The sequence below is a fragment of the Bos indicus x Bos taurus genome, chromosome 11 (assembly GCF_003369695.1).
Source record: "Bos indicus x Bos taurus breed Angus x Brahman F1 hybrid chromosome 11, Bos_hybrid_MaternalHap_v2.0, whole genome shotgun sequence".
In the NCBI taxonomy this organism is placed as follows: domain Eukaryota; kingdom Metazoa; phylum Chordata; class Mammalia; order Artiodactyla; family Bovidae; genus Bos; species Bos indicus x Bos taurus.
The window spans coordinates 10,662,939-10,689,349 of NC_040086.1; the positions used below are offsets into that span (position 1 = coordinate 10,662,939).

The 26,411-nt window shown below is 45.5% G+C and overlaps 1 protein-coding gene and 1 pseudogene across 1 annotated transcript; both read right to left on the minus strand.

Annotated features, from left to right (window-relative positions):
• Positions 1 to 24,393, minus strand: ACTG2 (actin, gamma 2, smooth muscle, enteric). Its single transcript, XM_027554863.1, has 9 exons — positions 24,134 to 24,393; positions 14,585 to 14,754; positions 14,058 to 14,186; positions 7,582 to 7,692; positions 7,243 to 7,327; positions 5,362 to 5,523; positions 4,407 to 4,598; positions 2,582 to 2,763; positions 1 to 230 (listed from the first exon to the last, which is right to left on the minus strand). Exons 2-9 carry the CDS (start codon positions 14,708 to 14,710, stop codon positions 87 to 89), a joined length of 1,131 nt encoding a protein of 376 aa, XP_027410664.1. The 5' UTR covers positions 14,711 to 14,754; positions 24,134 to 24,393; the 3' UTR covers positions 1 to 86.
• LOC113901034 lies at positions 8,772 to 12,286 on the minus strand (annotated as a pseudogene).
• Positions 24,394 to 26,411: the final 2,018 nt, after the last annotated feature.

A 26,411-nucleotide genomic window follows, 5' to 3' on the forward strand; every position in this document is an offset into this window, starting at 1 on the left:
GGCAGGCTTGTAGGTTTTAATGTTTCATGATTCATGATTGTTAACAGAGCACGCTCAAGGAGGTCCCCAGAGAATCTGTTCTGACTTTAGAAGCACTTTCTGTGGACAATGGAGGGCCCCGCCTCATCATACTCTGGCTTGCTGATCCACATCTGCTGGAAGGTGGAGAGAGAGGCCAGGATGGAGCCTCCGATCCAGACTGAGTACTTCCGCTCTGGGGGAGCAATAATCTGCAAAGAGCAAATGTGGGGAATCATGGTCAGTTGCCAAGGTATAGGGAAGGTGGTCCAGGAATCATCTCATCATACTGCCAGACTGCCCTGGGAAAGGACAGCTCCTGTGGTCAGAAAGGAACTAGGAGAAGCCTTGTAGTGGATCAGACTATTGCTCAGATTGTCACCCTGCCTCCCACTTCATTCCCCTGCCCCTCCATGAGAAGAATGGGCTGGGCCCTGTCTGCTTTGGCCAATAGGATATCAGCAGACTTGACATAGTGGCTAGAAATGTGCTTCAGTCATGCAAGTGGCACAGTCTCTTGTGTCTCTGTCATCTTCATGAGAAGAACTTCCCTTAAAGAGCTACTGGCCCTTTAACCTGAGCCCCACAGTAAGAGATGCACCCCTGACCTGAGTTGGCTAGACCTGCAGAACTGCCAAGCCAAACTTGACCCAAAACAACTGACTCCCAGCTGACCTGCAGATGCATGAACAATAAATGCTTATTGTTATGTGACCTGACATTTCACAGTTGCTGTTACCCAGCAATAGCTAGCCAATACAAACATCTATAAGGGCAGTGCTGTTCTTTTCTTGCCTGGATGCATGGGCAGCTTGGGCTGGGATTCCTCCTTTCTGGAGTATAAGCCAGTCTACTCAATAGTCTCTTGTATCTGAGAAGTTCTCAAATTCATACATGCCACTGGGATTCCTGAGCTTGGCCTTTAGAACTTCGTTGCCATGTCAGACAACTTTGAACTTCATCTAAAAGTGGACTCAAAAGGACTATGACTCTTCAACTAACTCCTGTTTCTGAAAGGACTAAGAATCCAATGCTAGAACAAGCCAGATGTGAAACAGATTTTTTTTTTTTGGTCTCCTAAGGATATCCCTACATATTTCCTAAATTGCAGATCAAGGAATTACAGAATAAGTAGGGTCTTTAGAAGTTATCTTTTTCACGCAGACAAAAGTCACACCGGGGCTCCTTTGACATACACCTCAAGGACGGGCGCAGCCACTAAGAAGGTAAAGGATTTTATTGCTGGGCAGCTCTAGTGAGAAAACTCTGGGCTGTCTTGGGCTGGAGGCCCTAAATCTCAGCCCCATTTCCACCCTACTCTATTCTTCCATATTCTGGAGCTGGCCTCATCTCCCCCACACATCTTGCTGTCCAATTTGGCTGGGGAGTTTGTACATGCACACACCCTTGGGCACCTTTACTCACTCTCTTCCCCCTGCCTGCAGTGCCCTTTCCCTTCCTCTGGTCTTATTTAAGGTGTTCTCCCATTGCACATGTCTAATGAGCAGATCTTAAACTCCTGAACAGCTGGCCATGTTATTAAACTCAGGGCATTGGCTCATAAATTGGGATATGCATCAAATCACTGGTGTCCGTTTGTCAGTGTAGGTGATGGCGGTACCCCATACCTGTTGAACAGGAATCTGGGGGTGAGGCTAGGTCTGGTATCCTGACACATGGTCTTAGTAAAAAAAACCACTGCCCAAGGCCTGGCACAGTGCCCACCATACGGCAGGCCTCAATAAACATGACTGCTTCAGTGGTTCCAGGTGAGAAGAGCTTGGAGGTGCTCATCTGTTTTCTGATGGCCCATTCTGCTTCCCTGGGCAGGGAGGCCTTTGTGAAAAAGGTTCTTAGAATACTAACATATAGAACACACTTCCTCAGCTCAGAGGCCAACTTTATCATGAGACTCTAACTTTCAACCTATTTGTTATCGCTATTTGGCGCCTACCTTTTTCTAACCCCTCTAGCAAAACAGTTCCTAGAAATCCTGAAAAGGTCTGTCTGGTTGCTTGGGGACCAGAGGCTGGGGAGGGGTGGTAAGACAGGTGGGATCCTGTGCTGAGGAGGCCTATGAGGTGCGAAGCAGTGTGGGAGGGCTGCGGCCGAGATGGGACACAGGTCAGAGGTTATCCAGGAATCGAGGCATGTCCCTGTAGCCTGTCCTACAGCCAACATTCTCTCTCTGGAACTTTCACCTTAAAAAGGTTTCCCAGGTCCTTTTTAAAGTTTAAAGATGGTGAGGTGCTGCCTCTTCCTTTTCTTTCCCTCTTTAAACTCCTCATTTCCTTTTCAACCTCTTCAACATTCTCTCCATTCCAAATTCATTTTACCTCCTTCTCATACAGTGTCCATGAGATTGTGCTTAAGAGCCCAGAATAAATGTGTATCCCATTCAGGGTCCCAGGAACATACTCCCCCCACAAGATGAAATCTGCCTCAGGCCAGGATAAAGGTGACCACCAAGCTGTAGGCCTGGCAGCCTTACTTGGACCTGTGTACCCAAGTACACAGGTCTTTGTACAAAGAATAGGATGAGGGGAGCCAGGGTAGCACCCACCTTGATCTTCATGGTACTGGGGGCCAGGGCTGTGATCTCCTTCTGCATTCTGTCGGCAATGCCAGGGTACATGGTGGTACCCCCGGAGAGGACATTGTTGGCGTATAAATCCTTGCGGATGTCAATGTCACACTTCATGATGGAATTGTAGGTTGTTTCATGAATTCCAGCTGACTCCATGCCTAGGAGAGACCACAGTATCTGGTCAGGACCCACCACCCCACACCTACAGCTCCTCAGGTGACCCTTCTATCAGGACAGCTACCCTGATTTGCCTGTCACCTCCCTACTGGACTGTAAGATCAGACCCTCTAACTGGTCACTGCCCTGCCTTGAGTTTCCCCTATTCTGAGTGATCGTTCACGCTGCTGCCTGATGAATATTTCTAGAGGGACGCTTCCGTTGTATCACTTTTTTTACAACTTTATTGAGATATAATTCATGTACCATGATACTCATCCCTTTAAAGTGTATAGTTTAAAGAGTTGTACAACCATCACCACAGTCTAATTTTGGAATATGTTTAGCACCCCCCAAATAAACTCTATACCCATTGGCAGACACTCTCCATTTTCCCCTTCTCCCCTTTCCCAGCCTTAGGCAATCACTAATCTATTTTCAATCTCTATAGATGTGCCTATTCTGGACATTTCATATAAATGAAACCATACAATATTCTTTCATGTCTGGCTCATTTCACTTAGCATAATGTTTTCAAGGTTCTTCCATGTTATAGTCAGTTATAGCCAAAAAATATCCCACTCTAATCACATCGTGTTTGCCTACTAGTTGACATCTAGCCACCTTTGTCTGCAACCGAGATCTTCCACAGTAAAAGGCCCTGCCTGCCAAAACAGCTCATGCCCACATACCTGAGTTTCCCCCCCTCCAGTCTTTTTCCATGTGGTATTATTCCACACTGTAGGCAGAGGAATCTTCCTCAAGTGAAATTCGGACTTCTGTACTCTGCTGCTTAAAGACTTCCAGGGGATTTGAAATTGCTGATATGATTAACACCCACGCTCTTTGTGTGACCCAGCAGCTCTCTTCAATTTCCCGTGTGTGAATGCGTGCACACGTGCACATACACACACACAAACACACACACACTTCACCTGTGATGTCCCAAATAGAATATGACGTGCACATATTCCATAATTTTCACAAGCTTTCCCTCTGCCTTGCATGCCATTCCCCACTTTGCACTCCTTCCATCCCCAGATACCGTAAGGTGATGCTCATTCTTCAAGGTTCTGTTCAAAGATTCAGCTTTATGAGAAGCCTTGCCTGATTTCTTAGGCCTATAGCACTTTATCTGGTTTGCTATTTACCACTACATTGTATGCCAACATTTGCTAACAGGCCTTCCTCTTATATACTTCTCAAGATGATAGTTATCCTTGTATTAAACATTATCTTATTTAACCCCTATCTAGTAGGTACTATCACGATTTCTACTTTGTAGATAAAAAAACTGAGATTTGAAGAAGGTAACATGCCCAAGGTATAGCACTTGAAGGACCAGAATCAAGACTTAAAACCAGGTCTGACCCCCAAACCCACTCTGTCTACTCCTATAGATTTCAGACCCCGTGATCTAAATGGTGAGAATTCAAGAAGAGTTTTGTGTTTTAACCTCATTCTTAGTTTCATGTTATATTCCCATCCCATTTTTCCTTTATTTTGGTTTCCTTATCCTTTTATTTAAAATTAGATTTTATCTAGTTGTATTGTTCATGTATTTTCAGCCCTTTCTGGAAAATTTTGGGTAAGTATAAACAATAAACAGTGTGTGTGATTGGCCAGAACTAAGGCAGAGCCTCACCAATGAACGAGGGCTGGAAGAGGGTCTCTGGGCAGCGGAAGCGCTCATTGCCAATGGTGATGACCTGCCCATCTGGCAGCTCGTAGCTCTTCTCCAGGGAGGAAGAGGAGGCTGCCGTGGCCATCTCATTCTCGAAGTCCAGGGCCACGTAGCACAGCTTTTCCTTGATGTCTCGCACAATTTCTCGCTCGGCTAGAAAGAGTAGAAATGAGAGAGAGTAGATACTCGGCTCTGCTAGTTTGGTTGTCCCATTTTGGTCTCCATGAAAACTTCCTTCTTCCTTCTCCTTTGGATTCAGTCTCAAGATTTGCTTGATTCTCAAGCAAAACTTTGCATGTACTTTTCATCTAGCTCTTATCACTCTGTCTTGACAAAGCTGCAGGCCTTCCTGAGGGCCTTGCAGCACACATCTCCCATCTAGATGGAGGCTTATATGCTGGGATTGTACAGAATCTAGGAAAGCCCCTACCTATAAATTCTTCCTGCCTTGGGGACCACTTCCCCTTAGAAATTCAGACCTTAGTTATTCCATTTGTCCTCAAACCATAAACACTTCGAGGTAATGAAATGCACCACCAGTCTTGCCACCATCCAGCCCCATAAAAACTAGCTCTGATCCTGTGGACGTGGACAGAGGTAGCAGGACCCTGGGGAGGGAGGGTGTGCTGTGAAAGCACAGTTAACGGAGGGTGAAGACAAGCATTTCTTAGAATAAGTAGGTCTAAGCCTCGTACCCCTCCCCAGGGTGTCTTGGTTGGGAAACTTGTCCCTTGAAAAAGGCTCCCCTGACTATCTGGTCTGGTCCAGGGCCCCAACCCCAGCTCATGGCCTCCCTATCTACCCTAAGAGAGTTTGAGCACACAGGGCCACTGACTTCTCATTACTCATGAGAGTTTCTGGTCCTAGATCAGATTTGGTTCTGAGCCCAAGTCAAGTCCAGAAAGAGGATGGGTACCTGTGGTCACAAAGGAATAGCCTCTCTCTGTGAGGATCTTCATGAGGTAGTCCGTGAGGTCGCGGCCAGCCAGGTCAAGGCGCATGATGGCATGAGGCAGTGCATAGCCCTCGTAGATAGGAACATTGTGGGTGACACCATCCCCTGAATCCAGGACGATGCCTAAGGACGGAGGAGATAAGGCCTATGAAACCCTGTATTTTTTTCATCTGTTTCTTTCTGGGACCTGTCACCAAATGATCTTCAACGACCATATGTTTCTTTAGCAGCTGGAAAATTCACCCACTGTGAGAATTATCAATCATATTTTTTGTGTACGTCAATTTTGTGTATGTCAGTGTATTTTCCCAAATGAAACTGTAGGCTTCTGGAAGGCAAATGAAACATCTCCTCTTCTTATATCCCTTGAAACACTTTCACAAAAATGCATACTTGTCAACTGGCATCTAGGGTGCGCATTCCTTAAGTTAGAGTGAATAATTTGCATATCCTTCAGGCATCAAACTAACATATACGCTCATGCAATTAGAATGTTAGCACTCAAAGGACTATAAAAACCAGCTTGAAAAAAATGAACATTCTCTACTGATGAAACTTTTAGTAAACTATGAAAGGATATAAGTTTTCTCAGCATGATAAGAAATCCCTCTTGATCCAACAGCCATATAATGGATGGGGAAACATTACAATATTGTTACTATATTATTATTATTTAATATTGTCCTTGATGTTCTAGCCAATGCAATATGACGAGAAATAGAAATAAGAGGTATTATTATCAAAAGGAAAGAGGATCATCATTATTTGCAGATAAAGTAGTGTGTATGTTAATCGCTCAGTTGTGTCTGACTCTTTGAGATCCCACGGACTGTAGCCCATACTTAAAAGACCTAAGAGGACTAAGTGAGAAACCATTAGCGTTAATAAGATGTCTCAGTAAAGGGCAGATCCAAAATAAATATCCAGAGATCAGTAGCTTACTCTTATACAAGGATGTTGGTCACAGCATAACTTATAATAAGCAAAAATTGGAGGCAAACCTAAAGGTTCTGCATTAGAGAAATGGCAAAATCAGTCAACCAATCATGGAAGCCTCACACACAATGACTACCATGTGGCGTGTGAACATGACGTCCACGGCATAAAACCAAGCGCAAGGCGCAGGATTCAAAACCATGTGTACCTGCATTCCCCCGTCACTGTCCTCATCACGTGCAGTGAAATTATCCTTTAATTTCTTCTCTCCTCCACTAGACTGTGTTAGCTGCAAACTGGCTCATCTGTCTTGTTTCCCAGTGTGCTGCATGGCTGGCTCATGTGTGCAAACTGGCTCATCTGTCAGTTTCCCAGTGTGCCCATGGCCTGCAGCGTTTGGCACAGGGTATGAAGTATTGGAGAATATTTGAATGGATGAATAAATGGACAAATCAATGAATACATGAATGAATGTTTGAAAGGTGTTTCTGGAAGCTGTCAAGCCCTTATTAAAAATCACTTCATTTTGAAGTTCCCTCTGTTTTCCCTGAGTTTTCTATGCCAAGGCCACCTCATACTTATACAGCCACCATCACAGATTCTGCCATTGCTGCTTCGTGAGCAGAAACATTCCAGTACTGTTGGAGAGTGTGCACAAGCTCCCTGACTAACTCCTGTGATGGAAATGGCCCTTGCGGTCATGATTTGCTCGTGTAGATTCTCTTCAGCTATACTGGGGGGCTTGCACCTACATTCTACCTGGGTTTCCCTCTGTTATCCCTCACCCAGGTTTTCGTTGGGCTTTGGCTGTCCCTTTGATTCTTCTGAACAGGAATCTCTCCAGGAGCCCAGCTTTCCCTTGCTTCCCCTCAAGTCAAAAAGGGAACAGATTCCAGGGCTGCTTACCCGTTGTGCGGCCAGAAGCATAGAGGGAGAGCACAGCTTGAATGGCGACGTACATGGCGGGGACGTTGAAGGTTTCAAACATGATCTGAAAGAACAACACAGAATGGAAGACTTAGAAATCACAGGTCTCTTGGCCCACAGAATGGTTGGTAATTTTATTAAGGGGGGGACCTGTGCCTGTTAACCCCGCTCCAACCTCCCATGGGTTCTGGCGTGGACTGCACGCATAGCAGGTCCTCAAAACTACTCTTTTGCATTGATGCATGGTTGGGAAAAAGAATCTGGCCAAGCATCCATGTGTGTTCCTGCGCTGGTACGCAGGTCTTCCTGGCCTCTTACCTGGGTCATCTTCTCCCTGTTGGCCTTGGGATTCAGAGGGGCCTCTGTGAGCAGGGTGGGGTGTTCCTCAGGGGCTACCCGCAGCTCATTGTAGAAGGAGTGGTGCCAGATCTGGTTGGGAGAAAAGTCAGATGAGTCCAGCAGACTCTCAGTGGGCGGGGAAATTCCAACTGGCATGTCCGTACTGGGGGAGGATGGCTTGATGGTCTCAGAATAGACTGGATCTGGAGAGGAGGCCCGTCAGCACTGGGAATTTCTGATCACTCTTTCAAGGGTGTATTCCTTCTCATCAGGGCCCCAGACAGGACTCAGACCTAGGGCCAACATACTCAGTGTGTTGATTATTTCCATCTGACCATGGCTCCTTTTCACTCCGCTCCCTCGTCTTCCCTGCACCTGCAGCTCTCTGGCTTCTGGCTGTGTTTGGCTGATCGAAGATACCAGCAAGGGGTTGCAGAGTGTGAGGCGGGAGGAGGGCAGGGTGCCCTCCTGGCCAAGCTGAGGTCTCCCTGAGCAGGGCTCCTGCTGTGTGGCCCCTCTTCAGGCTCTAGCTCTCACTGACCTCTAGCCTCGCCACCCTTGCCCTTCAGCCTTCCAGCTCTAAGAGCTTTCCCTGCTGCTGGTACTCGGGTGTCTCTGCCTCTCTTTCTGGTTCCCTAACCTGCTCACACCTCTGTAAGTAGTCCTTCCTTAAATTAATTCAGAACCCCAGCTGAGTGTATACTGTCTCCTGTTGAAGCCTGACAGATATGCATGGACTGTCACTGTCTATTACTGACCAGGCTGTTCTTCAGAGCAGGGTTTCTCAGCCTCAGCGCTTTGACATTTTAGGTCAATAATTCTTCATCGTGGGGGCTGACCTGTGCATTACGGGGTGTTTAGCAGCATCCTTGGCTTCCACGCTCTGGAGGCCAGTAGCACCTCTCCAGTTGTGAGGAGCACAAATGTCTCCAGAAGTTGCCAGATGCCCCTGGGAGGCAAAATTATCCTGGCTGAGAATCACTGCTTTAGATGAAGCTAGTTCTTTTTTTTACTTCTGTATGTGTGCTGTGCTTAGTCACTCAGTCGTGTCCGACTCTTTGTGACCCCATGGACTGTAGCCCGCCAGGCTCCTCTGTCCCTGGGATTCTCCAGGCAAGAACACTGGAGTGGGTTGCCATGCCCTTCTCCAGGGAATCTTCCCAAACCAGGGATTGAGCCGAGGTCTCCTGCACCGCAGGCGGATTCTTTACTGTCTGAGCCACCGGGGAAGCCTGGTAGTTTACTTCTACATATTGAATATTTAATAGTTACAGGGCACAATATTAGATTCTGAAAACATTGCATGGTAGTTTTAGAGGAAGTTACTTCTTCCCACTGTGTCCGGTTCCCTCTGAGTAATCCAGACAGCAAACAAGAGCCTTTATTTCAAAGGGATTCAGCAAAGAGTGGTAGGGACACAGGGCTTTGATTTCCCCAGAGGTGGGGCACAGAGCCCTTGTGTCCATTGCACCGGTATGTTTATGGGCCTCAGGTTTTGTGCTGCTGCTGCTACTAAGTTGCTCAGTCCTGTCCGACTCTGTGTGACCCCAGAGACGGCAGCTAGGATGGTGCTAAATGTAACCTTAGTTTCCAAGTCTAGAGCGGAGAAAAGCAGTCAAAAAGACAAAATGCAAAGACACATTCATATTCAAGTGAAGGAAGAGGCAGGAGAAGTCCATTTTCTAGGAGATCTGAGAGAGCCCTGAAGGCAAAGGACGGTCTCCAAAGACTGAGAAGGGCAGCCGAGGCAGAGCAAATGGCACAGGCAGAGGCCGCAGGCTGTGGGGGTGTCACAGGAGACAGAAGAGACCGCAGTTAGGCTTAATAAGGTGATGTCAGTGTTTCCCCAAATGTGGCCTCAGTTGTGGGGATAATTGCTATAGGTGCAGCTTCCCAGGCTGTATCCCAGGCCCATAAATCAGAATCTTTTTGGATGTTGGGTCCAACCATCTGCACTTCATTTTATTTCATTTTCAAAAGCTTTTATAAAGTACTTTGAAGTTTAAGTTATGAAGTACTTTAAAAGTTAAAGATGTTGACAATTTTTAAATTAGGAAAATTTCTTTAAGAGGAATACAAATTTCCCATATTTCCATCACTTACTAATAAACAGTTAACACTTTGGCTTTTTTCTCTCCCTAATCTTTCATCTTTATGTATTTTCAAATTTATTACTATTATCATTTATTCACTTCATATGCTTTCATTTATTTCTTACTTACTACGATTACATTTCTGTGTTCAATTTTGTTTCCTATCACTTTTCAGTTAATATAAGTAAATAATTTTCTTTTTCATAGTAAATATTTATTTTTAATAAATTGAGTTAAAAACTGTTTTAATGCTTATATGACAGTTGATCATATCTCATCACCATCATATATTTAATCACATTGCTATTCAGGGTAGCTTGATTTTTTGTATAATTGTGTGAAAACTATCTTTGTACCTATTACATTTTCTTTTTTCTATTCAGGATGTTTTCCAAAAAAGAAAAGTTCTAAGAGGGGCTGCACATACAACTGTGACTAATGCATACTGCTGTATGGCAGAGACCAGCACAGCACCGCAAAGCAAGCATTCTGCAGCAACAACAACAAATCGTCCATCTAGAATTACTTTCAACTCTTTCAGCAGTGCCTGAGTTTTTATCATAAAAAAAGTTCATTCAGCTGATTCAGTATCCATTCATTCTTTGGTTAATCTTCACACACAGTTTTCTCAAATGTACTTTCAAATATTGCATAATGCTGAAAACCATGAACTATCCCAAAGACTGTCTGGAAAATGAGAGGAATCACCATTGCTTTTATCTCTGTTTGACAAGGCAGCAGCCAGTAAAATAAAACCCTTCCTTTTGGTGGTAATGGAACAGTATACTTGACTGCCAGACATCCATTTTTATAAAAAGCCAAAGCAGTGGGGTATAAAACACCACATGCCATGCCAATCAGTGAACTTCTCAGAACACAGTTTTCCTGGCTTGTATTACCTAAATACAAAGCATCTGTTATAAGAAGCCTGTAGGAAACTGTAGTGGACAAAAATGGAAGTAGAGTCAATGATGCATATGTCTTCAAAGCATCATGTTTAACCTTGAGGTTAAATGAGGTTTCCCGATATTCCAGGGAAAGCAACTGTTGTTCCAAAGGTCACTGTTCCATATATAGAAAAGTCTTTTCTTTTCTAAAGTATTCAAATTTTTTTCTGTGATTTCAGTGACCATTGGTGTTCTGACTTTTGCATCTCCTAAAGAAGGACTGGACTGACCATGTGTGTGTGTTGGTATCTTGAGGTCCTTGCCTGCTTCCCCAGCTCCCACCAGCACACCTGAAGCCCTCGGGTCAGCTCCAGCCTCACGCCTGGGTGCTGCCATCTTGGTGACTGCTGGAAAATGCTTTGATTTCTATTACTCACAAAGAGGCTAATTTTGTCTTTACTTCAGAATAAGAAATTGCCTATTTCACCCTTATCTGCATTCAATGTTCTCACTCTTAAAATATGAAATAATTTGACAGATAAAAATAACACCTAGCTGTTTTACTCTAAATTTTTAAATAAAACTTTAAATAATTTTTCAAATAATTTTCAGATTTTCAACTTTTAATCATTTCTATTTGGCCAATTCCCTGGTCATGCCCCTTGATTATTTGTCTGGTGGAGACTTTGTGTTTTTAATTATCAATTTATATTAGTTGTTTATATTAATCCTCTATTACACTAGTTGTGAAATTTCTTTGCAATCTGTTGTTTGCCTTCTAAATTTGGTTTTATTTTTACATACTAGAAATTATGATTTTTAAGAAATCACATTTGTTATTCTTTCTATGACTTATTTCACCAGAAATTTGATACTCATACTTACTATATTGTATTTTTCTCATTAATTTTTTTACATTTAACTTTGTGTTCAACTGATGTGTTTTAATGAAATTGTATGAGGTAAGGGCCATAAACAGATTCCCTGCCCCCCCAAATAATGAATCAGTTGTCACAGTAATCCTTTTTTGACAACAGTAATCAGTTGTCACTGAGTAATCCTTTTTTCCCCTCTGGTCTTGGAAGTTACATTTACTATTTCTTTTTCACCTTTGTACTGGCATCAGATTGTTTTAATTTGTATAACTGTATATCTTAATATTCAGATATAGCAAGTCTTCTGTCAGTTTTCCTTATTCATAATAGTCTCATAAATTTTATTTTATTTATTTCTCCAAACTTTATGATTATCTTGCATAATTAAAGCTTGTGTTATTTTTAGTCAAACTCAAGGAAGTAGAGAGTAAAAATGGAGTTACCAGGAGCTGGGGGGAGGGGAAAGGGAGGTGCTCTTGGTCAAGGCGCACGGAGTGTCAGGTATGCGGAATGAGTAAACCTGGAGATCTAACAGAATATATTAGCATGGTGACTAGAGGTAACAATACTGTCCTTAAAATTTGCTAAGAGGATAAATATTAAGTGTTCTCACTACAAGGAAAAAAAACAAACTGTGAGGTAGTAGATATGTTATTAGCTTGAATATGGTGACTGATACATAATGTATATACATTATCGAATTATCAAGTTGTATACCTTAAATATATACAATTGTGAGATTTTTATTAGAATGGCAATGAGGGCTTCCCTGATAGCTCAGTTGGTAAAGAATCCACCTGCAATGCCGGAGACCCCAGTTCAATTTCTGGGTCGGGAAGATCCACTGGAGAAGGGATAGGCTACCCACTCCAGTATTCTTGGGCTTCCCTGGTGGCTCAGCTGGTAAAGAATCCACCTGCAATGCGGGAGACCTGGGTTCGATCCTTGGGTTGGGAAGATCCCCTGGAGAAGGGAAAGGCTACCCACTCCAGTATTCTGGCCTGGAGAATTCCATGGACTGTACACTCCATGGGGTTACGAAGAGTCAGACATAACTGAGCGACTTTCACTTTACTTTTAATGAGCCTATAAATCAACTTGAAAAAATTTGACAGCTTTATCCTATTGAATTTTTCTTTTAAAGTATGTAATGTACTTTTAGGAATTTCTTTAAAGAGTCCATATTACTACTGTGAATAAAAATTTTGTCTATTGTTTTTAAATTAGATATCATTAGACATATACAAGTAATATGTGCCATGTATTGAGCATTAAGTATGCTCCATGCTTTGGGATTATACTATTTGCCTAATTCAACCTTCAGCGCAACCTAGTGAAGAAAGTATTTTTATTTCCACAAGTAAGGAAGCTGAGGTTTAGAGGAAGTTTTTGCTCCCAAATCTCCCTGCTTCTGGTACCAGTGTCTGTGCTTTTAACCGCCCCACAGAGTGGAGCAAAAAGCAATTACATTTTTTATCTGTTTATCTCTCATTCAGAGTGACTGAATTTAAGGTTTAGAGAAAAGTGTATGTGAAGCACAGATTTCAAATCAGCTTTCTTTATTCTCAGCTGCAAGACTGCAGCTGCTGCTCAATAAGCCCTCTGTTACATTTCAAGAGACAGTCATTGCAGAAACAAGAATTCTCAGACAACTGTCAGTGGGATTTATCAAAAGAATATTAGAAATATTGTACACCAACTATACTTCAATTAAAAAAGAATATTAGAAAGGTTCTATTAGCATTTTGCACATGATTTTGTTGAACACAAACTACTATTTAAAAACTACCCCCATATCTTCCTTTTCTGGATATTTTATTTTCATTTATCATTCACAGGTGGTTTTGTTCCTGATATTAGTATTTCCTAGGTATCTAGTGAAAGTTTGATTTTTTGTTTGTTTTTTTGTTTTGGCCACACCACACGGCAGGCAGGATCTTAGTTCCCAGACCAGGGACGGAAGCCCCGTCCCCTGTGGTGGAAGCGTGGAGTCCTAACCACTGGACCACCAGGGAAGTCCTTCTTCCATTTTCTGACATGAAAAAAAGCTTCTAGAAACCAGTAGCAATTCTTACTTAAATTTTTCACTAGAGAAGCATCATAATAGTATAGCATCAATGTACCTATCTGAGGCAGGACAGGGAACATAAAGAGGATATTCACCTTTTTGGAGGGGACCATGCATTTTAAAGAAGGACAAGCACTGGGCTGGGATGAAAGCTGCAGGAAAGGATAAAACTCGGACTTAGGCTGGACCAGGTCCTCAGATGCCAGACACGGAGTTAGGAACCTACTGCTGGTCAGTGATGAGCTACTGAAGAGTCCCAGGAGGCAAGTGACATGGTTTGGTCTGTTAGAAAGACAAGCTTTGCAACAGTGCAGAGAATGAATTAGGCAATTGAGACAGGAGACAGAGAAATCAGTCAGGAAGCCACTGGAATCATCCAGTGAGAGATGTTGGCAACTTAGGCTGGGGAATGCCCAGGGGGGTGGACAGGAAGGAAAGAAAGATGTGAGAAACATCGTAGAGGAAGAGTTGACAGGGCAGAAGGTCTTGATGATATTAAAATGAGCACATTACAGGAGGGGTCCACAAATACCTTCTCCATGTCATCCCAGTTAGTGATGATGCCGTGTTCAATGGGGTATTTGAGAGTAAGGATCCCACGCTTGCTCTGAGCTTCATCTCCCACATAGCTGTCTTTCTGGCCCATTCCCACCATCACACCCTGCAATGCAAAAGAGAAGGAAGGAGAACAGAATTGGCTGAGGGTTCCACTTGGAGGGATTCAGGCATTGGAGAGTCTCTGAAGAAGGATAAAGACAAGAAGAATGTCCTTTTTTCCCACTGGAAACCAGGCTGAAGGAAGCGGGGTGAGGCAGATGCTGATGAATGGGGAAATGATGGGAGAGAAGACGGATGATTTCTCGTGGGCGTGTCTCCCTTCTCTGTCCTAAAACAATGTCATTTTCTGAGAGAACAGGGCTCATCCATACACTTCTCCCTCTTACTTTACTTGAAACACACACACACACACACAAACACACACACACACGGCTCCCCGTGGATGCCACAATGCAGTGCTTCTTCCCAGGAACTCAAAGCCTTGGGTCCACATGAGCGTACCTGGTGACGAGGGCGACCCACAATGGAAGGAAAGACGGCGCGGGGGGCGTCATCTCCTGCGAAGCCAGCTTTGCACAGGCCAGAGCCATTGTCACACACGAGCGCGGTGGTCTCTTCTTCACACATGGTGAGTGTGGCCGAGTGAACCAGGGGCTGGAGCAGCTAGGGAACTGGGGAGAAGAGAGGTAGTTGGCCACTTCTCAAAATCATGCTGGAGACGATCTTCTCGGCTTTGGGGTCTGACCCCGTGGGCAACTAGGGCCTACTTCCAGACGGACAGGCAAGGACCCGGCCCTGCACTCTGGCATTTGGGCCTCTTCCCTCTCTCTACCCTGCTGTTTTGAGCTCAACTGTGTACCCCCCAATTTCTGTGTTGAAGTCTAACCCTAGTGCCTCAGAATGTACCAGTATTGGAGGATAAAGCCTTTAAAGAGATAAGTAAGAGTAAAATGAGGTCATTGATCTATTATGACTGGTACCAAATGTGCCTAATTCAATAGAATGGGTATCTTTACAAGAGAAAATTGAAACAGAGACACACAGAGGAAGACCATGTAAAGACATAGCAAGAAGACAATCATCTACAAGCAAAGGAGAGAGGCCTCAGGAGAAACCAGCCCTGCTGACACCTTGCCCTCAGACTGCTAACCTCCAGAACTGTGAAAAAATAAAATTTCCCTTGCTAAGCCAGTCTGTGATACTTTATTATGGCAGCCCTCACAAACAAATCCACCTGCCTCTCAAAGGCCTGAAATGATACAAAGTGTTAATCCAATGGAAAAACTCTCTACAGACTTGAAGTTTAGAAAAGAAATAGAAAAAACTTGCAATAAACATAATTAAGGATTATCATTTACTATATACCAGAACTCTTATAAATCAATAAGAAAAAAGTAAATAGCTCAAAATGAAAAAAAAAAAACAACTATGAAGTAGATAATTGACAGAAAAGGAAATGCACATTCCCAACAATTACCTGAAAAGGTGATCAGCCTCATTAGTTATCAGGAAATGCAAATGAAGTAAGACCATTTTCACCCATCTCATTGTTAAGATTCGAAGTTTTATCATAGCTGTTGGCTAAGTTGTGGGAACACTGGCACTCTTTAATCCGAAAAACACATCAATGTACAATGTGGCACTGCCTAAACGTCCCTTGTGGGATATTGTACTGAGGTTAAGGGAAGGGACAGGCAGATCGACATGGACTAATGTGGACAAGTTTCTAAACCATTCTGCTGAGTGAACAAAGCAAGTTGCAGGATAGATGGCCCAGCATAAAAAATTTGTGAGTTTTTTTTAAAGCACAAAAAATATTGCGCATTTTCTATAATTTTCTTTTTGTGGATGTGAACACATAGCAAAAAGTTCTGGGGAAAAAAAACTAAGGCTGATCATAGCAGTTACCTGGAGGTGGGAAGGGGACTGGGAGGAGAAGTGTCGTAATGTTTTAATTTTTAACAAGGAGACTGTATCCATGTACAGTCTATAATTAAAATCAGTCATAACATATCATCAAGGAAAAAAAGATGCAGCAGTTCTAGGTGAAATGTACAATCCTAAGGATAGAAGCCCCTGGAGGACAAGGAAAGCAAGAGAATTCATGATGGGACTCACTGCCCCTGTCATTTCAGATGGAAAAAAAAACAGAGAAGTCCTGCCTCCAGTGCTGATACCTGAATTGGGATGGCTGCAAACTGACTAGGAAATTAATGTTTCTAACATGTTGCAGGTTTTCTTTCTTTTGAGTGACAAAGGAGAAGTAATAGCAGTCTAGGAGATGGTGTGCAGATCACTATCTGGCCAGCAAGCCCCGGGTGGAAGGTGGAGAGAGTCTCAGCTGAGGGGGATGGGGGTCCAGAGAAGAGAGGCACAAGGCGTGGAAAGAGAAGGTGGCTGCGGAGCTCACCGAGCTTCGCTCAGAACATGCAGCAGGAGGGGAAGAAGAGAGCTGCCGCAGACAACTGGGACCCCGGCTCCCGTACGACCTTACGTGGGAGGAGGACAGCAAAGACCATGACCAGAGGAAAGAGGGAGAGTCCTAGTCCTGTGAATGCCAAAGACTACCTAGAGACTGAGCAAAAGCTTGTTCACACAATTTTCGGGCTAAAAGGAAGCCCTTCCTGTTATGTTCAAAGCAGGGTGTACACCCGGGGAGAGGCCACCGGGACGTCTAGAATCCAACCCTGCTTGTCCTTGCTGACCCTCATGATGCCCTTGGCCATGGAGAGCAAGTCCCAACTTTCTCATTCAGCCCACAAGGTCCAGCAAGGTCTGGCCCCTGCCTGTGTCCCCAGACTCATCTCCTGTCTGGACCCCCTCCTTGGCCTTCTCACTGAGGCTATGTGGAGGTTCTTTCCATCCTCCGAACTGTGTCATCTCCTGTCCCTTCTGGACCTTTAGATGCAGGGTCTGGAACCCCCTTCCCCCAACCTGTTTACTACTCTGACTCCCATCACCTGTCAGGCTTCTGTATCAACATTGCATTTTCAGTCTTTTTGGCCCACTAGTCTCAGTGGCATAGAACAAACACTGGTGAGAAGACAAGAAGGTCAGATGTGATGGAGATTGAAGGGAAGTGCCTGGCTGCTCAGAGCCCATGGTTGCCAATGGGGAAGAGATAGTTAGGGAGTTTGAGATCTACATGTGTACACTGCTAGACTGCAAATAGATAACCAACAACATCCTACTGCGTAGCACAGGGAACTCTGTTCAATGCTATGTGGCAGCCTGGATCAGAGGGGAGTTTAGGGAAGAAGGAATACATGTATATGTATGGCTGAGTCCTTTTGCTGTCCACCTGAAACTATCACAACATTGTTAATTGGCAATACCCCAATATAAAATAAAAAGGTTTTAAAAAATTTAAAGAAAAAGTACCTAGTTGTTCAAAACAATGCTGCCTTTGGTTTGAACAGTTTCTGGATTGCAGAGAAGTTCCCTAACCTACCATGTTGGAACCATGGAGAAATGGAGAGATGGCAGGAGATGGAGATGGCAAAAGTTCCAGTGTTCAAAAAGGGAAACAAGGCAGTGGTCTAAAACCTCAGGTAATCTTGGTATCCAAATTAGGTGGGTTTCCAGAAGGCACTATTAAAGAAAGCATTATTAAAGAAGAAGTGATTTCTTATAACTGACTAGGGTTTACTAACAACAAATAGCCTCCTTTTTTTCCCCAAGACTCTCTGGCTGGAAATGAAGGAGAACGTGGGAGAAATTGAGCTTAATTTGATCTTGGCATCTGACAAGTTCTCCTGTGACATCACTATTGATAAAGCCATGTAGGCCGAAGAATAAAACAATTAGGCATATTCACAGCTATCTGAGTTACTGTCACTGAAAGGTGTTCACTGATAGATCACTGTCAACCTGGAGGCAACGATATACCTCAGAACTCCACTCCTGGTCCTTTCTCATGTTTTATATATGAACTGGACAAAAATGTAGAGTACACGCTGATCATATGTCCAGATAAAACACATCTGTTGGCTGGAAGGATCAAAATCTAAGATGATCTCAAAAAGCAGAGAAAAACAAGTTAAATTCACTAGGATTAAATTTAACAGGATAAATATGAAATTGTAAAGGTGAGTCTGAATAACAAACTGTGAAAGTTCTTGTTCAGCCTCTGTGAGAAGGACCTGGGGTCTTGTGGACAGTCAGCAGTGTTCTGGAGCCAGGATAAAAGCTGACCCCATCTCCAGCCTGAAAGCTGTGTCTGCTCCTTAGGACTACACTTGCCCGCAGAGGTGTGGGAAGGTGAGCTCCTGTTCACAGCTGACGAGGCGAACAGGACTACCTTTCTGAAGGAGAATTTACAAATATTTATCAAAAGTCTTTAAAAATGCACATGTCTTTTCACAAATACACTTCTAGCAATTTATCCTTGACAGTGAAAGTGGAAGTTGCTCAGTTGTGTCTGACTCTCTGCAATCCCATTTACTATACAGTCCATGGGATTCTCCAGGCCAGAATTCTGAAGTAGATAGCCTTTCCCTTCTCCAGGGGATCTTCCCAACTCAGGGATTGAACCCAGGTCTCCTGAATTGCGGGCAGACTCTTTACCAGCTGAGCCACCAGGGAAGCCCATTTATCCTTGGGTGAGTGCAAAGATTTGGCCAACTTTAATGCCAAAAAGTTTATTGAATAATAAATAAAATGCTTGTAAACTAGTTGCCAGAAACCTTCCCATAATAGAGCAGAATATTTACTGCCATGGAAAAGGTGCAGGCTGTCTTGTTAGGTGAAACACAGTATATTCTGTGTTTAGATTTTTGGTAAAAACACATCTTTAATTTTTAAAAATTGAATGCCTTTCACACATACTATCTATTTAATCCTCACAGAAGCCCTGAGTAAAGATATTCTTAGTTCCAACTTACAGATAAGCAAACCAAATCTCAGAAAAGTGAAAGGACATAGCTCTCAGGCTGCTCACCGGGGGAGGTAGGGCTGGCCACAGCCCATGAGGCTCCAAAGCCTGGGCTTGCCCCTTCCCCAGCAGCTCAGTGACACCCACACAACTTCTCCATGTTTGGTGTTTTTGTTTCTGCCTCTCTGTCTCTCTAGCACTGCTGGCAGCAAAAGCCCTAAAACAAAAGGGTCAGTGTTCTTTTCTCTCTCGGAGCCTTTGAGCCCCTCCCGTGCCATGACAAGATCTAGATTTATGTTGACAGCCCCCGTGCTGGTGGGCAGCACGAAGTAGATGCTCAGTAAATGTCAGATGACAATCCCTCCACCTGCCTGGGCTCCACCGTGACAGTCTGCTCTGCCCCTGAGAGCTGAACTCCCAGTTCCCACAGTCCCAGGCAGCTCGCTCACATGATTTAGAACCACGAAGGGTCCAAAAGACTGATCTATACATCAGTGTCTCTTTTGCTGTCTCGTACACAGGATTATTGTTACCATCTTTCTAAATTCCATATATATGCGTTAGTATACTGTATTGGTGTTTTTCTTTCTGGCTTACTTCACTCTGTATAATAGGCTCCAATTTCATCCACCTCATTAGAACTGATTCAAATGTATTCTTTTTAATGGCTGAGTAATACTCCATTGTGTATATGTACCACAGCTTTCTTATCCATTCATCTGCAGAGAGAGAGGGTGGGAAGATTTGGCAGAATGGCACTGAAGCATGTATAATATCATGTATGAAACGAGTCGCCAGTCCAGGTTCGATGTACGATACTGGATGCTTGGGGCTGGTGCACTGGGACGACCCAGAGGGATGGTATGGGGAGGGAGGAGGGAGGAGGGTTCAGGATGGGGAACACATGTATACCTGTGGCGGATTCATTTCGATATTTGGCAAAACTAACACAATATTGTAAAGTTTAAAAAAAAAAAAAGAAATTAAACAACAACAACAAAAAATAGATTAAAAAAAAAAAAAAGAACCACGAAGGGATGGTCTTCTTCACAAGCTGGGCACAGAGCGCTGGGTTTCCTTGTTCTAGCAGGTGGTCCACCTAGAGGAGAAAACAACCTCCAAACGTGGCCAAGAAGCAAAGCTGCCCCTCTGTGACTATCTCCCTCTGGGGTCCCCTCTCTCGTGTGACCTGTAGTTCAAGCCGGTCTGGCTTTTTGGTGAACCCTATTGTGTCCCCCTGAAGTTCTGCACTTACAGGAAGAAAGCGTGTTGGACTTGATTTCCCAGCAGCTGAGACAAGCCACAGAGTGACTTCAAGCTGTCAGCCGTGCCATTCTGCAGCACTTGAGGTGGATTCAGATCTGCTTTTTCTTGAAGTTGGAACCAAATGAGAAGCGAGGGAGGTGAAGGCAGAGGGAGGGCAGCTGGCGGCAGGGGCCCTCTGGGGGAAGGCTTGGACCCTGGAGCCAGCCTCTCCTGGAAGGTCTCTGCTGGGGGAAATTCTAAACCTCACTCAGCCGCTTGCTGGTAATTTGTGGCTAGACTCGAGTGTGTCAGCTGAACCAGAGCCAACGTCACTGTGGTTTCCTGGGTCACAATCCCTTTACACTCGCAGAAAACCCAAGTGCACTGTTCTGGCCCTTTCAGCACATACTACATCTGGGCTTCATTGAGGATTTCACAGAGTTAGAAGCACAAATCCCCGCTCCTCCCCAAAAAGTGGCCAAAACCCAAAGACATAATGAGTGCAAAGGATTTGCTCACCCACACATACCCCTGGCCACCCCCAAGCAAATCCGAGAACAGGGTGAGCGCTCCCCACCCTCACTCTGAAGATTTGGTTTCAGAGTTCTCTCCCGCCCTCTTTCCTTTTCTCTCCTCCCTTCAGGTGCCCCTTCCCGTGGCTCAGTTCCACGGCTCCCTCTCTGGCCTTCAGTTTCCTCAACTGTAAAATGGAAATGGTGACATCTATCTCCCGGGATAATGGATCAAATGAAATAATGGAAATGAAGTGCTTTATAAAGTGCAAATCAGGGTCAGTAAACTCCTGACCCTGTAGTCTACAAACTACAACACCTGTTTTTGTGACACCCTTGAATTAAGAATGGTTTTGATATTTTTTAATGGTTGCAAAAAAGTCAAAGAATAAGATTCTAATACCCAAGAAAATTATATGAAATCAAATAATAAATAAAGTTCTATTGGAACACAACTACATCCATTTATTTACATACTGTCCGTGGCTGCTCCAGTACAATGGCAGAGTTGAGTAATTGTGAGAGAGACCTTTAGACTCACAAAGCCTAAAATATTTACTATTTTGTTCTCTACAGAAAGTTTCCCAATCCCTATTGTAAAGGACTGAAAAAATAATAATTCTTGTTATCTCTCTTATCTTCTCCATTACAACTTGCTCTCAGGATGAAGTCTGCCACACTGGAAGGAGATGAAGGATCTGCTTCACCAATCAATGATTATTGAAAGGAAGGTTGAATTTATGCCAGTTTCCAAAGGCATTTTCATTTCAGTGAAAAGTTTGAGTCCTAAAAGGAAAGCCTCTCAAATATAGTGAGATTTCAAGTAATAGTTGGGGAAATAGATTGGAGTGAGGGCTTCAATTGACAGCTAAGCAGCCGCCTATTATAATCTGCAAGTGCATACATCCATACAATGACTGCGTGAGGAACACTCCTACGGTGGAAAATTCTAGCGGCACCTCTTATTAACTTCAGGGTACCTTGACTTGGTTAATTCTAATTAAATTAAAAATGGCTTCTTGCTCGTAACCCTACTGGTCCTCAGGAATCTGCCATTTGGACTTGCTGTTCTGTTTTATCCTGGCCACTCTCTTCCCCTGCTCAGATCTAGACCTGACCCCTCTCCTGAGCCCCACGGCCCTGGCACCGCAACTCCATCTCTGAGACTGCCATCCTCATCGATGGCATCGTCCTCTGGTTGGATTGGCCCCTCAGAGACTTGTACCCCCACCCAGGATGGAGCCCGGTTCCCCAGTCCTCCCTGCTCCTTCCCCTCCAATCCTCAGGCCTTTTATGTCTGGATCCACCGCCAGCTGGGACCAGTGCACTGCTGTAGCAGTCTTGCCCTGTTCCAGCCCACTCCCCTCACAGCTGCCTGAGCAGTCCTTTCAGGGGGCAGACCTCTTGCTGTTACCATTCTGTGATGCCCCATTGCCCAGTCCTTTAGTTTAGTGGAGAAGGCAATGGCACCCCACTCCAGTACTCTTGCCTGGGAAATCCCATGGATGGAGGAGCCTGGTGGGCTGCAGTCCATGGGGTCGCTAAGAGTCGGGCACGACTGAGCCACTTCACTTTCACTTTTCACTTTCACGCATTGGAGAAGGAAATGGCAACCCAGTCCAGTGTTCTTGCCTGGAGAATCCCAGGAACAGGGGAGCCTGGTGGGCTGCGGTCTATGGGGTCGCAGAGTCGGACACGACTGAAGTGATTTAGCAGCAGCAGCACCAGCAGAAAGCCCTAGTAATCTGGCCCCGCCTTCTCCTCTGACCTTAGAACTCCCTGCTTCCTGCCTTGAAATCTATATTCAGTGGAGCTGAGCCACTTAAACAGTCCCAAAGACCACTTGTCCTCTGTCCTGGGACTATCCCGACTTTAGGACCCAGGTTAGGTACCCATTCTTCCAGGAAGCCTTCCCTGATAACTTCTGGGCTGGGTGAGAGACTCCTGGGCTTTACCTCTTTCATATATTTATCTTTTCCATGGTTTTCATTTGTCTCTCCTAGTGATTGCAGAACCCCTACTCTGTCCTAAGGAGCAGGGACAATGCCTGCTTACATAACAAGTGCGCCAAGAAGTGTTGCCAGAATGAACAAAGGGAAGGAGGAAAGAAATGTAGCTTCAAGGTCATGATGTCATATTGCCCATCCTGGTTTCCCAGGTGTGACGTATAATATCTGCTCATTAGATTTCTTCTAGTTCCCCTCCATCTGTGTCATAGGAATCTCTCTATGCAGCCCAAGGGCTAACCTCAAACTCTAAACCCATTCAAATGGTAAAAGCAAGAGCTTAAAGCCTCCCTGTGCAAAGGGCGGTTCCAGACCAGCCACCTCAGCCTCACCTGGGAGCTTATTAGGGGTGGAAATTATCAGCTCCCATCCCAGTCTACTGAGTCAGAATCTGGGGTAAGGCAGTCTGTTTCAGCAAACTGTCCAGGTGATATTTAAGGTCTGAGCACTCAGGGCCAGGCCCTGACAGTGTTGAGCTGGGAACTTTCTACAAATATTATTTCATTTAATCCTCACAACAGCACTGCCAGGGAGATATAGTATTACTTCCATTGCTGGGTGGTCTATCTTCAAGGCCTGCACCACTACACCGGCCAGCCTCAGCTGTAAAGAGATGTTAGCAGAGTTTGATCGCAAAAGTGGACACAGCCCCTTGGTCTATTTCCCTCTTAATTATTTATGCTCACGTGTCTGTGTGTGTGTGTCACTGGGGGAGGACAACGACATTGGTGGTGGTCTCACAGCTGGGTGAGGGTCTTAACTTCCCCAGGTCTCAGTGTCTTCATCGCAGAATGAATTGTTAATAGATGGTTCCACTTCCTTCCAGCCCTAAAGTCACATGATGCCCCGGGACACTTACTCCACCCTACTCCTGATTTGTTGCATCCTGGAGCCTTCAAGACCGAGAAAACTCTTAGCCAAGCATGAAGCAGAAGTCAGAGAGACAAGAGGTGGTCTGAAGAAAATATTCACCCATCCCCAACAAGACATCTCACAGACACAAGGGCTATGACTGGTTTGGATTTAAATGCCCTGGGAAGTCATTTCTCTGAAAAGCATCTGCTCCCCTAAACAGCCTCCCAGACATCCTGAGCCATGACAAAGGACACGGAATAGATCTGCACTGGCCCTGGTGAGCAGTGAGAAGAGAGAGCGCGCAGGTAACATATCCCACCCAGCACCTGGTTAAGAGGGCAGGGAGCTGTGCTGCCCTTGCCCGAGGATGCCCCATGGCCAGAAATGCCTTCTCCTGGCAGGCAGCAGTGTGCTTGCAGGCGCCACTGCACACCAAGGGCCTTGACGTGTGACCTAGGCCAGCGTCACCAAAGCCAGGCCAATCTGAAGGCGCCTCCTGTACCCAGGGGGCCAGGCGGCCCCAAAAAGACAGAGACAGCAGAAGCTGTATAGTACTCACCGAGTGTAGGAGAGGTTCTTCTCCCAGTGACTGAGGGCTGGTGTGTCTTTGGCATAAATACCAGAGCAATATAAAACCCCAGAGGCGGATCTTCTTTAAACAGAGTCCCTAAAAAGGCCAGCTGACGGTGTGTTAGCAATATTACCATATAAGGTGGTTTTTTCAATAAATCGGCCTTGGGGGTGGGGAGGGTGGAGAAGGGGGTTGGGTAGAGTGAATTATCATTTGAAAAAATGTATGCAAAAGGACTCCAGAGGCTGCAGCCTCGGTGCTGGCGGATTTGTTCCTTTTATGCTGCACTTGCATAAACAAAACTCACACCAGGCCTTATAAGCTGCCCAGAGTGAGGCCAGATGGAGTTCTGCTCCTGGAGAGAGAACCATACCAAGAATGGCAGTGGGCCGCCTCCCTCTGCACCTCCCTACTTAGGCCCTGCTGCCCGCCACCCCAGGGCAGTGTCCCCAAAATGGATGCAATTGTGCCTGGTCTGGGGCAAGCCCAGGTCAGCTAAAAACCAGAGGGAAATGCCATCCACACTGGGGAAGCAATCCCGTGTACTCTCCTGACCTGTGGCCTCTCACACACTCTCCTAACCCCTGGGCTGGGTCACCTGCGGGCCCAGAACAGCATGAGCCTCTTCTGAAACCTCTGTCTCCTTTCCTGATTCCCTCTGCCAGTCCCTGGACCTTGGGAACACAGCCTAAGGTAGCTGCCTTGTTGTGGAGGGACACCCAACAAGACCCGCTCCACCTAACAAGGCCCGCAAGCTTGTAGACCTGTCCACAGTCCTGGGCTTCCTGCTCTTCTCACATCCTCTTCCTGAGTAGCCGCTTCATTTCCAAGCTAGCAGCTAGAGCTCTGTGGCAATTACTCTCCCCACCATATTCCCCAGTCCCAACGCCTCATGCCTGACCCAGACTAAAAGAACCGACTGCCTGTTGGATGTTCCTGCCCAGATGACCCTCCAAAACGGAATCCTTGTCCCCTCCTGTCGATGTTGCTGTGACAATGGGCTCCCTACTTCAGAGTCCTTCCTCTCAGTCCTTTAAGCTAGTAACTGCCTCGCCATCCCTGATGCCCATATCCACCCAGGCATCTTTCTGGTGCCACTTCCCCTTGGAAATGCTCTACCTCTTCCCTGCCACCCCCGTGGGCCCCCACCCTGCTTCAGGCTCTGGTCCTGCCCGGCACAGCCTCCTGACTGGCCTTTCTGACTCCGCCCCACCTTAAAACCCAGCAGTTCCCCGAGTGTGGTCCCCAGGCTGACTGGAAGGCAGCGACTGCATGACCTGGGCCGTGTTAGAAATGCAGACCCTCGGGTTTCACCCAACAGGACTAAATCAGAAACACTGGGGCTATGGCTCTGTGTTTCACAAACCTCTTCCTCTCACCCAGACGTCCAGGGTTCCTACCCGTCACCAGAAGAAATGTGTGTTGCATGCCTGCTTACATTGTCCTGGGCCCCCAGGTGACTCAGCCCCAAAGTTAGGGGCTTGTGTGAGGGGCAGCAGGGGAGGAGGGCACACGGGATTGTTTTCCCGGCTGTGGACGCCATTGCCCTTTGGGGGATTGTTTTCCCAGGTGTGGACGCCATTGCCCTTTGGCTTTTAGCTAACGTGGGCTTGCAGCAGACCATGCACAACTGCATCCATTTTGGAGACACTGTGTGGAGGTCCCAGTGGTTTTGGGGGTCCTGGCACAATGGCTGGTATAGGTCTGTATCGCTCGTTAATTAAGGACTGAGGCGGGCAGAGGTGTGGGTAAGGAGTGGCCACTGCTGAGAGGACCCAGAGGAAAGACTGGGGAAGGCTTTGCATGGAGACCTCGGATTGTCCCCTGTATAGAAGGGACACTGTAGCCATCATGAGGTATACTTACTTATCTTTGACCACTGGCCTGAGTGCTTAATGCCAGGTCTAAATTCCAGGCCCCCAGGAAGATTCCCTGACCCTTTCAAGTCCCTGGAAAAGCCCTCGTTGTGGATGGTGGGGCACGAGGGCGGCAGATGGGGTGGGAGCTGTCCAGCAAGGACACAGTGCTGCCAGTTCCGACTGGGCGGGACAGCTCAGCGCCAGTGCCAGGCCAAGCGCTCCCCACTAGTCTCCCTCCCTGGGCAGCAACAGAGCGTGAGTCTCGTCTGAGTGGATCAGGGGTATAATGGGGGTGTTTTTTTCTCTTCCCAGTATCAGGGTTGGCTTCATTCTCTTCTAATCATTCTGAACTGTGACTTGGGTGAAAGTTCATACCTTGGTTGCCACAATCATTTTATAAGCAATGA

Coding starts and splice junctions, on each gene's coding strand:
- ACTG2 (XM_027554863.1), bottom strand. CDS start 14,710: ATGTGTGAAGAAGAGACCACCGCGCTCGTGTGTGACAATGGCTCTGGC. Junction 14,187..14,584: donor TGGGTCGCCCTCGTCACCAG/GTACGCTCATGT, acceptor TTTGCATTGCAG/GGTGTGATGGTGGGAATGGG. Junction 7,693..14,057: donor ACTGGGATGACATGGAGAAG/GTATTTGTGGAC, acceptor TCTCCCAACCAG/ATCTGGCACCACTCCTTCTA.